We start from the raw sequence: 12640 nt of genomic DNA, 5'->3' as shown, positions 1-12640 counted from the left end.
ACCTAAAGATGTTTTGATTGCTTGTGGCTGCAATATGGGGGTTGCACATGGAACGGTATCAACACCTTTTCCCTGAGGCTTTTGTCTAGCTACGCACACTTCAACTGCATTTACATCTGCATTGACATTGTCCTCTATACTATCAAAAGACTGTAAATCAGGATAGCTTTCATCTGACTGTTGGTCTTCTAAATCACATTTGGTTGAGGCTTTGTTAAGGACCACCTTTGTCTTGAGACAGGACATGTGAGTCTGCAATTGTTTGTTCTGATCGTTTAACGTAGCAATACAACGGGCTTGTTCTTGTGCAATGGATAAGCTAAATTCTCGGTAACAACAGATAATGGCTTTCATATCGTTCTTGTGAATACTTGCTCCTAGTACCTTCTTACAATCTTCAATTGACCAAACTTTGACTGCATCAATGCCAAATTTCTTTGTTAAATTCAATCTGACTTCCTCAGTCACGATTGAGTCCATGCATTCTCCTAACAAGGACTTAAACTCATTGTCTGTCCATAACGGGCTAGCTAATCCACCTTTCTCTGTCGTGGGTATCAGCCTAGCATTCCTTCTAACCATTTTGTGACTTCCTTTGTTGCTTAACAATCACAAAACACTAAAACTTCTCTCTACTGTTTTACAAACAGAGGGTACAATCTTGTTAACACAGCTTAACTATTGTTAACTTTCCAAATTACCACACTTAACTTCCCTGCTGACAAGAACAGAGGATCAACAGAAATATCTAGCACGTAAAGCTAATTCTTCTCTGCCTAAAGCAAAGGATACCAACTATTAGCACTTGATGCTAACTTCTCTAGCAAGAGCATACACACAATATTAACATGTAACTGTTAATCTTCCCTGCCAACAACAGGGGGTAAATTTCATCTCTAAAAGAAAATACTTTTTTAGAGGCTCATCTTTAGTTAACCAAACTCTACAGCTGTTTGTTAACTACTTCTCTGAACGGCGCAGAGGAAAACATTTGTACTGGTCTGCATTGGTTCTTTTAATGGAGTGAAACTCACCGAGTCTTTCATTTGTAGAGAAAGATTCCGTCTGGAAAAAAATCAGTCTTTGAGATCTTTTTGGAGCTTGAAGTTTTCAATCTGGATTCAGAAGATTCAGTCTGGAACTCAGTCAGCTTCGTTGAGATCTTTGAGCTTGAAGTTTCAAGATGCAGTTCTTTGAGTTTCCTTTTTCTCCATCCGGGTCACAAGGCACCATCTGTTGTAAAGTTTTTCTTTCTTCAAAGCAGAGACCAGTGAGACAGTCGGGATCGCGTTCAACTGAAGTTATTCTTTATTGAGAACTCCTCTGTACGCGGCTGTAGAAACTTCCAACATGATCTGATCTAACATAACTTTACATGTTATCTTATAGGCATTTTAGGAGGAGGGACTTTTGGGGATGGCATGTAAATGAGTATACAGGTTAAGGTAACCTGCCCCAGACCCCAGCGTGTTTACCAGTATCAATTTAATCAGCATACCTATTCAAATGCTGATACTGGCCAGGAAACTCTGGTTCCACGGGCCATCCCAGAGCCATTTAAGACAAAAGGGTGCGTCTTGGAGCTACTGGCTAGAGCCATTAAAGACTCATTTAAAACACAATAGAGAAAACAGGGTTTAGGAGCTGTTGATACCATTATAACCTAACCTTAAAAGCTAAAATCAGTATTCTTCACTGTGATGTTATGTAAGGAAGCATATCTGAAAACATATTCTTAAATTTTAACCCTTCAATACACAGATCGATATTTTCCCAGATTTTTCCGGTCATGTAAACACCTTAACCTGCATTCTTTCAGTTTTTTGAAGTGCATTGAAGTGATATATGTAACAGGAAAGCATCCTTAGGTGCATCCAACCAGAGTTAGTGTTTCACTGAAAGGTAAAAATATATCATACACGCTGACTCTTCCTCGACCAAAGACATTTTTGAAAATGTGTTCTCATCTCTTGCTGGCGAAGTGGAAGTGGGAAGTGGGAAGTGGTTATACATTGATGTAACTACCGGGGAAAAAGTCGTGTAAAAGTTTTTTTTTTTTTTTTCTTGGTTCGCTGGGTTTATGATTTGCATGTTAACCAGTAAAACAGGTTATTTAAACTATTTGTGGTAGTTAGCATAGTGGCGTGCATAAAAAGGTGCTCACTGGTTTTCATTTACAACTTTAAGCACACTATCGGATCCAGGCCATATCCAGATCTGATGAAGGACCTTCGCCTGAACCCGATCCAACGCAGTGCTGAAGTGCCAACTAGTCTCTCCCTATGGAGGATCCCTTTACCACTCTACGGATAAAGCGTTGTCGGGAAACTAAATTCGCGTACCTACCCCGAATTGATAAAATAAACTAAAATTCTGTATCAAAAATTATAAGGAAACACCAGTACTTTGTTTAGGCTTGGTTTGTAGGGAATTCCTAACCTGCGCACATATATTCAAACGCACATAACTATAGAACCAATTCTTAATGCGCATGTGACCGCCATCAGCGTTTCTCACAGGTTCGCGTTTAAAGTCTGTGTAGAGGGAATGGTGTCGTCTTAGCGGCCCCAAATTTAATAACAAATGATCGTTGCCGATGGAAGCGAATCAATCAAAACTAACTTTAGCTGGAAAATAACTTTACCGCTATAAAGCCAAAACAATCTCTGTTACCTTAAATTATACATTTATCTCTGTAAAGCTGCTTTGAAACAATCTACATTGTTAAAAGCGCTATATAAATGAAGATGACTTGACTTGGCTATATTAGTAGACTAAAGCCCTATTCGCACTGGATTAGTATTACCTGGTGACCTCTAGTCATTTGTAATAATTGCGGAGGTTGTCTGTGATCTTAATCCCGTGCAAATCGGCCATGTCTGTAATTTGTAAAGTAAAAATTCTCCCGCAAAATGACCTACCATATTTCGCAGAACACAGAGGTCCTGTGACCCGTGCGTCCCGTGCGAATTGGCATCTCTGTGATTTGGCGGGGTCGGATATAATTTTTTCAAGGTTTTTGTTTCCTGTGCGCCTTTTTATCCATCTTTTGCGAAGAATGGAGGCTGCATTGGAGTGTTTTGATAGTATTTTGGGTGCTGGGTCATATCGCTATACCTACACCATACAACTATACAATTTGCAGAAAGAGAAAGCTGAAAATCATCAGAAGAGCGAAACAAAAAGAATGATTAGATGGAGATGGATGACATGTATAGCAGCATGGCGTAAAGAACATTATTCTGTTTATGATACATCATACAGCTAGACCTATAACGACAATACATTTCCAAGCAATAGCCTGTTGACATCATATCCGGGAGTTAAGTCAGAAAATTCGAGTAAAATCACAGGCTTCGCTTATCCTGTGCGAATGCGTCTAATAGGGCTTAATTTAGAGAATAGTGAGTGAAGGTGATTTCAGATGCAGCCCAAGTTTCGATGATATTCTGGTCTGTATGGTTTGGGTCCCTTTATAAAGACTATTTGATTTTTCACCTCTGTCTGTTATCATCCAAATGAAAACCATAATTATTTTTGAAAAACAATTGCACACTCTTAATATGAAAATATCAAAAAAGCTGCACCATTTGAGGAGCATTCATGCCTGTAACATAAACAGACATGCCAGAATTTAATACCAAGTATAGGAGCTACTCCTATCACCTTCAAAGTATCATCTACAGTCATGTAAAATCAGCATTATTTTAAGTAACCAATTAAGTAACCAACAGTGAGAGAGAAATTCATGGAAAGCTAAAGTCTAGTGACTGTTAACACAGTCAAATGACCTTCGGCCTTAGTGCAGTGTGACTGACTTGTCTTTTTCCAGCTCTGGTTTTACTTCAATCTTAAATTATTCTGCTGCACGCTGCTCCGGCCAGAGCGGACTCACCGCCTGCTCAAGCTGCGCTGCATGAAAGCACGATTGTGAATATACAGACTGATCTTAGTCCTACCGGAGGTTTTCAACAGTGGCCCCTTTTTTCCCTGCTCTCTCTCTCTCTCTCTCTCTCTCTCTCTCTCTCTCTCTCTCTCTCTCTCTCTCTCTCTCTCTCTCTCTCTCTCTCTCTGTGGTCTTTTAAGTGGTTTAAGCTGTGGGTATAGAGCTGGTAAGTCCCGCCCATCCGTAAAACCCCAAGTGGACCTCTCTAGGTTGAAAAATCGTCAATGCAAGTGAATGGGAGAAAATAATTGTTTTCTGGTCCCGTTTGAATTGTGCCATGAATGTGAACATATGTTGTCTGTGAATTTTTTATATAATTTTTCATGTTACGAGTTTGACAGTATATGGTATCATTCTTCGGCTAGCAGTTGTGGAAAAGACATAACGAGAAAGACTACATGTCGCCTATGTGACGTCACCCCATAAAGTTGACTTACCCGTGGTTTTCGCCAACCTCACCGATTTTGTCCTCTCCCTAAAAGAAGGCGGTGAAGTGCACCAAAGACACAGCCATGTTTAGCGGGATCCGTGAGCTAGTGTCCGTGTGCGAGTGGTGGTGACGTTTCAAACGCGTCGAAAGCAGCGAAGAGTTGTAGTCCACAAAGTGCTCTCACACAAAGTCTAACCGTATCAAACTTCTACCCGCTAAATTGTAGCATTCTTTACACGAAAAATTATATAAAAAATTCACAGACAACATATGTTCACATTCATGGCACAATTCAAACGGGACCAGAAAATAATTATTTTCTCCCATTCACTTGCATTGACGATTTTTCAACCTAGAGGTCCAGTGGGGTTAGCGGAAGGGGCGGGACTTACCAGCTCTATAATGTGTGTCTGTTTATTTAAATCTCTTGTTGTCTGTATGCCAACCTAAAAAAGCAGCCCATGTGCCTTGGTAATCAGAAATAGATCTATAAATATTCTCCTCTGGATTAGTTATTTCACTCAATAAATGTTTTTTAAAAAAAAAAGCTTTTATTGGAAACAGTGAAGTTAATGTTTTCTTACAAAGTTTTACAAAGCCAGATTTTTGACCAGCAGTATTCAGCATAAAGTCTGGTTTAAGTCTGATAAAGAATTGCCTAGTTAGACATGAAAAGACCATATGTCTGACATGTAAGGGACAAATCAGTTCAGTTGGTTTCTACCAGTGGAAATACGAATTGCTGTACAGAGGAAAAAAGTCAATTTTAGTGATAGAATTTAAAACAAGTGTTCATTTTATTAATTACGTTTCTGTTTTGAGTCTTCTTTTAAACACAAGATTACTTCGATTTTTCATCCGATTAATTGTGCCTAACTATTTACACGAAGGCAAATAGTGCGATTAATTGTGCCTAACTATTTACACTAAGGTAAATAGACTGTCACAGTCATGACATTTAAACATTAGTTTCGGATTTATTTTTGCCACGTTGTTCTAATCACTTGAGGTAACACTGTTAATGTCCTCTCTCAGCCTTGTCGGCAAACATACTGCTGTTCTCTTCTAATGAACCATTTAGTCAACATAATAATAATTTTAAAATGACAACGTGTTTTGCAATGTTCTATATACATAGTCAAAGTTTTAAATCTGTATCGATATATTCAGCTTCATGAAGATTATAGCGTCATGTGTCAGAACAAACACGACTAGGCTTCAGTGATAGTTTTAGTTTTGCCTCTTTTACAATGTAATGACAGCACACCCTTCTCAGCCACTCCCGCAATGGAAAAACTATCAGTGTGGATTATTGCCGATAACCGATAGTTCCAGAAATCGGTTATAGGAGCAGATAAATCTGCAAAATCGAGATATCAGTCGAACCTATACAGCCAATCATTTATTAAACCATTCAAGTATAATATGATACAAAATATAATATTCAGTACTGGCGTTCTGTCTGTGAAGAGTCTCTCTCTCTGAACACACACAACCGAAACAGAAAGCCTCTTCTCAGACAGCACGCAACAGTTCTCTTTTGTGATTTATTAAGCTTGAGTGACAAAAACACACAAAATTTAAAAAGTATCCTCATAAGCACTGTCTTAAATGAGTTAAAAAGTCTCAAGGGTCATTCCATGTCAAATCAACCAAATTTCAGAAACTTCCCCGGCTCAAATTAATTTATTTATTTATTTTTTTAAGAAGAAAGACCAACATAAATAGTGATGAAAGCCAAAATGCCAGTAATCCACATTTGTAACCATAATGTAAAATCATATTGAGATAACTTTAATACTTGAGTTACAGGCACACAATTATTCAACATAATTTGTTCTTCAAAAAGTGATCCACATTTGTTTTTTGGAAAAAGTGTACAATTTAACAATTTACTCATTGAGCCACATTGAAATCCCCATATCTCTGGAAATATACCATAAAGGGCCTTAAAAATGTATATACCCAATCTAAAAGGATATTAAGATATATTTAATACAGGCAGTAACAGGCATGGAAACTTCAAAAAAAAAAAAAAAAAACTTTATTTATGACATGTTGACATTTGCATATGATGTAACATAGATTGCTAAAGTCCGTAGATTTAACTAATAGACCTATTCATCTCTGTGTAAAAATAAAACAATGATGCTGCAATCTTTATAATATAATTTGTAACCCCCTGTAATCTGGCTCCAAATCTCCGCTATTAGATTAGTCAAGATTGGATTACTCAGTTAATATCCATCCATCCATCCATGACATTTAATGTTCTGGCTTTCTTCTTCATTTATCTGTCTTTCAACAAAAGAAGTGATCAAAATCAAAGTTTTTAGCCAGGAAACTATTGTCTTTTTATATGAACAAAACATTTCACAACATAAAGGGATAGTTTTCAGGAATCTACAACCAAATACTCACAGCTGTTTAGTATGTCAGCAAAATCCTGTGTGGGTGTGAGAATTCCTCCCTAAATTATTAAACTGGACCCTTCTTCCATTTCTTCTCTCAAAGGTGTTTTATTTCACCAACAAGTGTAAGCTTGGCCTCAAATGCATCACCCCACAGGCGTGAGGGATCTGTCTGTGCCCTCACACACATGCTGAAATGTTTTGGGTGTTGATCTAGAGGTGTGTTAGTGTGAGCATCAGGGTGCCGTATGAAGAACATCATGTTTTTCAGGCCTGGCTTGGGCCCTGTGATCATGTCTGGGGCGCTGAAGGGACTGAGGACACTATGTAAATTGAATGGTAAACAAAAACCAAACCACATCAGTAAAGTTTCAACCACATCACTGAACGTTTTAACAGAGAAATGTAATGACATGTCAACATATAACCACTAAGTAAAGCAATTTGCCGTAATGCAAAAATGATGTGACGTGCACAGTGTTCAGGAACTATTTAAGATGTGTCAATGAACCGTGAAACCAGACTTTACTGTTTTCTTTTGAACAGTATAATTGCCACTGGAGCAGATGTTTTTGTCTGAGATGAGTTGGCGAGTAAGCGCTGATGGGGACAGGGAGAACTACAGGACTCAATATATCATCATCAGTGTGTTTTCAGCTCTCTGTTTTTTACAGAATTTGCTTAGAGGTCTTACGTAGCCAGTGGTTCTTGTGTGGACTTGAAATGCTCATTGTCTGATGAAAGAACAGGACAAAACTTAGTATGCCACTATGTCCTCAAATGAAACCATTAAAAAGATTAAAAAAAAATTTGATTATTCAACTGCATCAGCTTATAAATTTGTTATGTTTATAAAAGTCCCATTATTGACAGCAGTAAGCCTTTCCTAAATGCCAATAATCACTCAAAACCGAATTAAACCATTTAAATTACGTATTAGGAAGGAAACTTTGTTGTTTAAATACGCCCCTACATTTTTCATTGTGCTTTTCTGGGATATTAAGCCCTGTTTAATATTTTATCTATAATTTATTAATATATATATTATAAGGATGTATGCTGTGTGCTTATATACGCATTGGCACGTTTTGTTTATGGGTGTCTGTTTGTATGAGTGAGATTGTTGCTACTCTTTTGGAAAGCTGTGTTATCACATTCACACCGATGAGCTGATGTGTGCTGTGGTCTGTTTCACAGATAAAAGTAATCGTACACACCGTGACCCACTGTTAGACAGACTACAACACTCCAGGACAGACAGTTTAACCCACAACTCTGCTGGTCTGAACTTGTGCTTCATAATCACAGGTCTCACTGTGTCACAATGTGTATGACGATGCACTTTAACTTCAGAGTCTCATTCGCATATAGTGTTCTAGAAAATGGGTTGTCCTTGGGATAAACAAAGGCAGTCATTTCTCAGAAAGAGTACAGAGACATCCACACCTTACTGATACTATCTATCTGTTGTCTCAATGCTTGCATGTTGTCTTATATAAGCACCTCGGGCATCATGTTCTGTGAGTAGTTTCTGGTATAGCTGCTCCTGTAAGATGAGAATAGCAGTGCAAACTCTCCTCAAACCACATCAAAGCGCCCCTGACGTCCTGTGACGTCCAGAAGAGACAACAATGATGTGGCATGAACTATCTTTTCTGTGATCTCCTACTAGGAATGGAGCAATTCATTTCCTGCAGAAGATTCTGCCATAGTTATGTTAGGCATGACAAATACTAATGCAATTTGTGAGGATTTATATTTGAAGATATTACATTTGAATGAACAGATATAAGTTGTGTGATAAGTGTGTATTAGGGCTGTCAATAGAATATTTTTTGTGTGATTAATCATACACTTCATTGAAATTAAGCATACATCATTTATCTTGCTTAACACGTTCATTTTGTCATAATTTGCTACTGTACTGTATGCAAAGTTAGGGTGATTCTCACAAAATTGTATTCTCTTCAAGCTTTTGTCAAGGTAAATTTAGGTGTCTTTCCAAAAAAGGACACTTAGAGACTCCAAAAGGACACCTAAATGATATGAGCCCATATAATTCATAAATGTATGCACAGCAAAGCAGTTTTATAAAAAATAGCAGTATTATCAAAAATCTGTGGTTGAAACTTTTTTCCTTTTGACTATGTATTTGTGTTTCTCTGTGTGCAGGTTGTAGGGCGTGTGTTACTGCTTCAGTTGATCAATTATCTGACCAGCCGTTACCTGAGTGATCCGCTGGTGACACGTATGTTGAACAGCAGCCGTGTGCACATCCTGCCATCCATGAACCCGGACGGCTTTGAGTCATCTGCCCGGGACTGCATGAACTCAGTGGGCCGGTAAGTGAGAGAGAGATAAATAATACAATTTGATATATGAATATCCCACATTTGTACCACAATACCATGCTTATAATAGTGTTTCTACTGTAAATCCATGGTGAATGTTGGTGATTTGTGGTTAAAAAAGCCTAGATCGCTTTCTTCGACGTCTTCTGCGCGAGTGTGAAAATGTCAGTGCGGTTTCATGTGGCTTTAAACTAGTTTAAATCACCAAGACATTTGTGGTTTGTTTTTGAGAACTTGAATACTTCTCACTGGTTCTCGCTATTATTGACACCAGTCAGCGACTAAACGCATTTGCTCTGCGCTGCCTTTTGGACAGAGATAATAATCGCTGCAGTTCAAATGAATAGTGTTGTTTCGTTCTGATTTTGGCAAGTTTGCCATTGGATGTTTTTAATACGCAACAGAAATGGCAGCGCTTATCATTTAGGCAAATTAGTAGTGGGATATGTGCGACCTCTAACAAAATTCAACAAAAAGTCGCAAAATGTGACAATTTAGTCCCAGTCTGGATCCCTGATATTGGAACCCAATGATATTGGTGAATTGTAGCCTCGAGCTCACAGCTGATTGGTCCGTGGTGACATTCAGTTTCAACACTTCCATTGGCATCGGTCCATACCATAGATAGAGTATACATGGTGTAAATAAATAATGTGGTACTAGAAAGGTTTACGCTCTTTAAGTTAGTATATATCGGAAAAAGCAGGGAATTTTTTTTTTCCCATCAAGTGACCCTTTAACATCCAATTGAACAATTTATTTTTGCCTATCAAAAGCTGAATTTATTTTGCTGCAAGGAATTCAGAACAGTTTATTTCCAAGAGTCTGTATCTGTCTGCCCAGAGAAATCATGGCTCAGATGAGACGTTTAGAGATAGAGCCTAATTTTCCCACAAATCATCCAGAACTTTGCTGATAAGCAGGATACAAAGACTCAAAACACACGTCTTATCTGGCATGAGGGATCTTACTCACACATACACACACACAAAGATAAACATCCATTATAGCAAACTTAAACTATTTGGCCCACAGGCTCCCAAACAGCGGTACATAGTTTTGCCAGAGTAGAGGGGTGTTAAAAGCCTGAAGCAATGGAAAATAACTTCCTTGGTCTGTTGCCACAACATGCTGACAAAAAAAATCTACCCAAGAGGAAATCTGTAATCTGAAATCAGAAGATATGAAAACCCATATCTGGATGAATAAGTTTCATTCATCCTGTGGATGTAACAATGCAGCTTTTGATCAGACTGGGCCACCAATGCTGTAAAAGTCTGCTGTTTTCAACGATACCAATCAAAGACTAGTCAGCACCTCACGTTGTCTGTTTTTGTTCAGAGGAAATAGATGATGTAGATGGATCGTATCTATGGAAGCTCCCACTGGGTGAGCTCAATCTAGAATTGCTCTGTATGATTAGCAATAAAGTAAATTTAGCCAAGCTCAAACATTGAAGACAAATAGAGATGAATAGGGATGTCATTCATGTCAAGGGGAAGGGGATATGTATGACTTTTCAAAAGTTATACGGCGGACTTTTGACAGCCCTGGGGATTTTGTTAAAACTACTGATCAAACTTCCACATTTTTGTATTCCTGCCCACAGAAATCAGAGGTGCATTATGGGTGTTGAAAGTTTTGATAAAAGGGAACAGCACAGCCCTTTTTCTCTGTTTTCTGTAGTCACGTAGCACTGATTTATTTAGTTAGTTAGTTAGTTAGTTAGTTGAATAAATCCACTGTATAGTCAAATTTATTAAAAGCCCATCTTTCCGTCTTGAAAAATAATGTATAAAGATGTTCAGTAGTTTGTTCTCATTATTAGAAGTGTTGCCTGCAAAAAGCATTAGACAGTGAAGCAACTCCCTAGTTTCTGAAAGGCTACGTGAGACCAGTGTCAACCATATGTCCAGCTCAGTAAGCCCCAAAACTTTGGAGACACACCAGACCTCATCTAATACCGTAGAAGCCACATCCTTGAATACAAACCATCCTGCTCCTGCAGTCTGAGACCACATAAGCGCTCCTGCTCAGATGGGGATGCAATTGGAAACAGATCTGATCTGGATTTGATGATATGGTGGGTAAACTCGGGGAGAAAGAGATTGAGCAAGAGTCAAAGCGAGAGAGCACACTACAACAGCAGCCGTGCAGCTGTGTACATTGAGGACGATGATTGTATTTTTACATGGTGTGGTTCGCCCTTATTGCCGTGGCTCTCGCTATGAGCTTCCTGTGAGGTTTGGCACCACTCTTAACCAAGTGAAACAAACACAGCGCTGTCAGCCGTTTTCTCTTATTTCAAACCAGCGGATCATGCTTAACCTGTGACAGTTCACATTGTAAGGAAAAGTGATGGGAATATCACAAGCAAATGCATCACTCTGATTCCAGTTCTGATTGAATTAGGCTACTTTGCCGGTGTGAGCAGAAGCAGGAGCTGGATGAAATATTCTGAATGATACCAATCCACAATCTGATTTATGATGCAGTCTAGAAGCATAATCCCATTATGACCGGTCCCCCTAATGAGTCTGGTTTCTCCCAAGATGTTTTTCTCCATTTCTGTCACCTGATGGAGTTTGGGTTTCTTGCCACTATCGCCTTTGGCTTGCTTTGTTGGGGAAACTTGACATTCAGCAGTAGGCTATTATTGATTTGATACTATTAGATGAGAACTGAACTGAGCTGGGTGGCATCACTATTTTTCCCAGAGCTGCTTTACAGCAGAATTAAAGGCTATTTGTAGGGCTTAACGATACATCGAATTTTCATCGTCATCGCAACAGACAGCCTGACACGATGAATAATGCCTGGTTCAGATGACAAGATTTGTGTGTCTGTTACGATAGTCACGGTGTCAGATTACACGATTTTGACTCCTAAAATTGGACAAGAAACATGTCAGACTACACGTTGCTTTACGACCAGTCATCGCGTGCCGTCACACACATTCACTCGCAAACATTCACTCGCATGCACACACACACTCGCTCACTCGCGCGCGCACACACACACTCACTGTCCCTCGCTCACTCACTCACTTCAATTGCGCTCACTCGCGCACACACACTCACACTCACTGTCCCTCGCTCACTCACTCGCGCACACACACACACGCTCACTCGCACACACACACACTGTCCCTCGCTCACTCACTCGCGCGCACACACACACTCACTGTTGCTCGCACTCTCGCTTACATACTCGACCCGTCGTGGAAGACCGTTAAAAAATTAAACATGCTAGTCTTTCTGTCGTGATGTCGTGAAGCATCGCAGACGCGACGTAGGTTGTCGCCCACATACGAGAAACGATCGAATCTTGTGTCCGGACGCCCGTTGTCGCTTACGAATCCCCACGACACCCTACGTCAAACGGATCGTGCCAAAACCGCGCTAAAATCGTGTAATCTGAACCAGGCTGGTAATAAACGTTTGACCTAACACGCAAAGAACCTATTAAAGCACTAAGACATGGGAACAGTATAGCTAACATT

The 12640-nt window shown here is 39.3% G+C and overlaps 1 protein-coding gene across 1 annotated transcript in view; it reads left to right on the top strand.

The window, feature by feature from the left end:
• The window catches only part of cpm (carboxypeptidase M), a 45576-nt gene that overhangs the window by 16986 nt on the left and 15950 nt on the right, over positions 1-12640 (top strand). The window contains exon 4 of the mRNA XM_081363206.1: positions 8960-9129. Within this exon, the coding sequence (XP_081219332.1) occupies positions 8960-9129 (170 nt within the window). The remainder of the gene's footprint in view (positions 1-8959; positions 9130-12640) is intronic.

The sequence above is a fragment of the Scardinius erythrophthalmus genome (assembly GCF_964197995.2).
Source record: "Scardinius erythrophthalmus genome assembly, chromosome: 4".
Lineage (NCBI taxonomy): Eukaryota > Metazoa > Chordata > Actinopteri > Cypriniformes > Leuciscidae > Scardinius > Scardinius erythrophthalmus.
The sequence above is the reverse complement of the archived record's forward strand: the minus strand, read 5'-3'. Positions and strand labels throughout refer to the sequence as shown.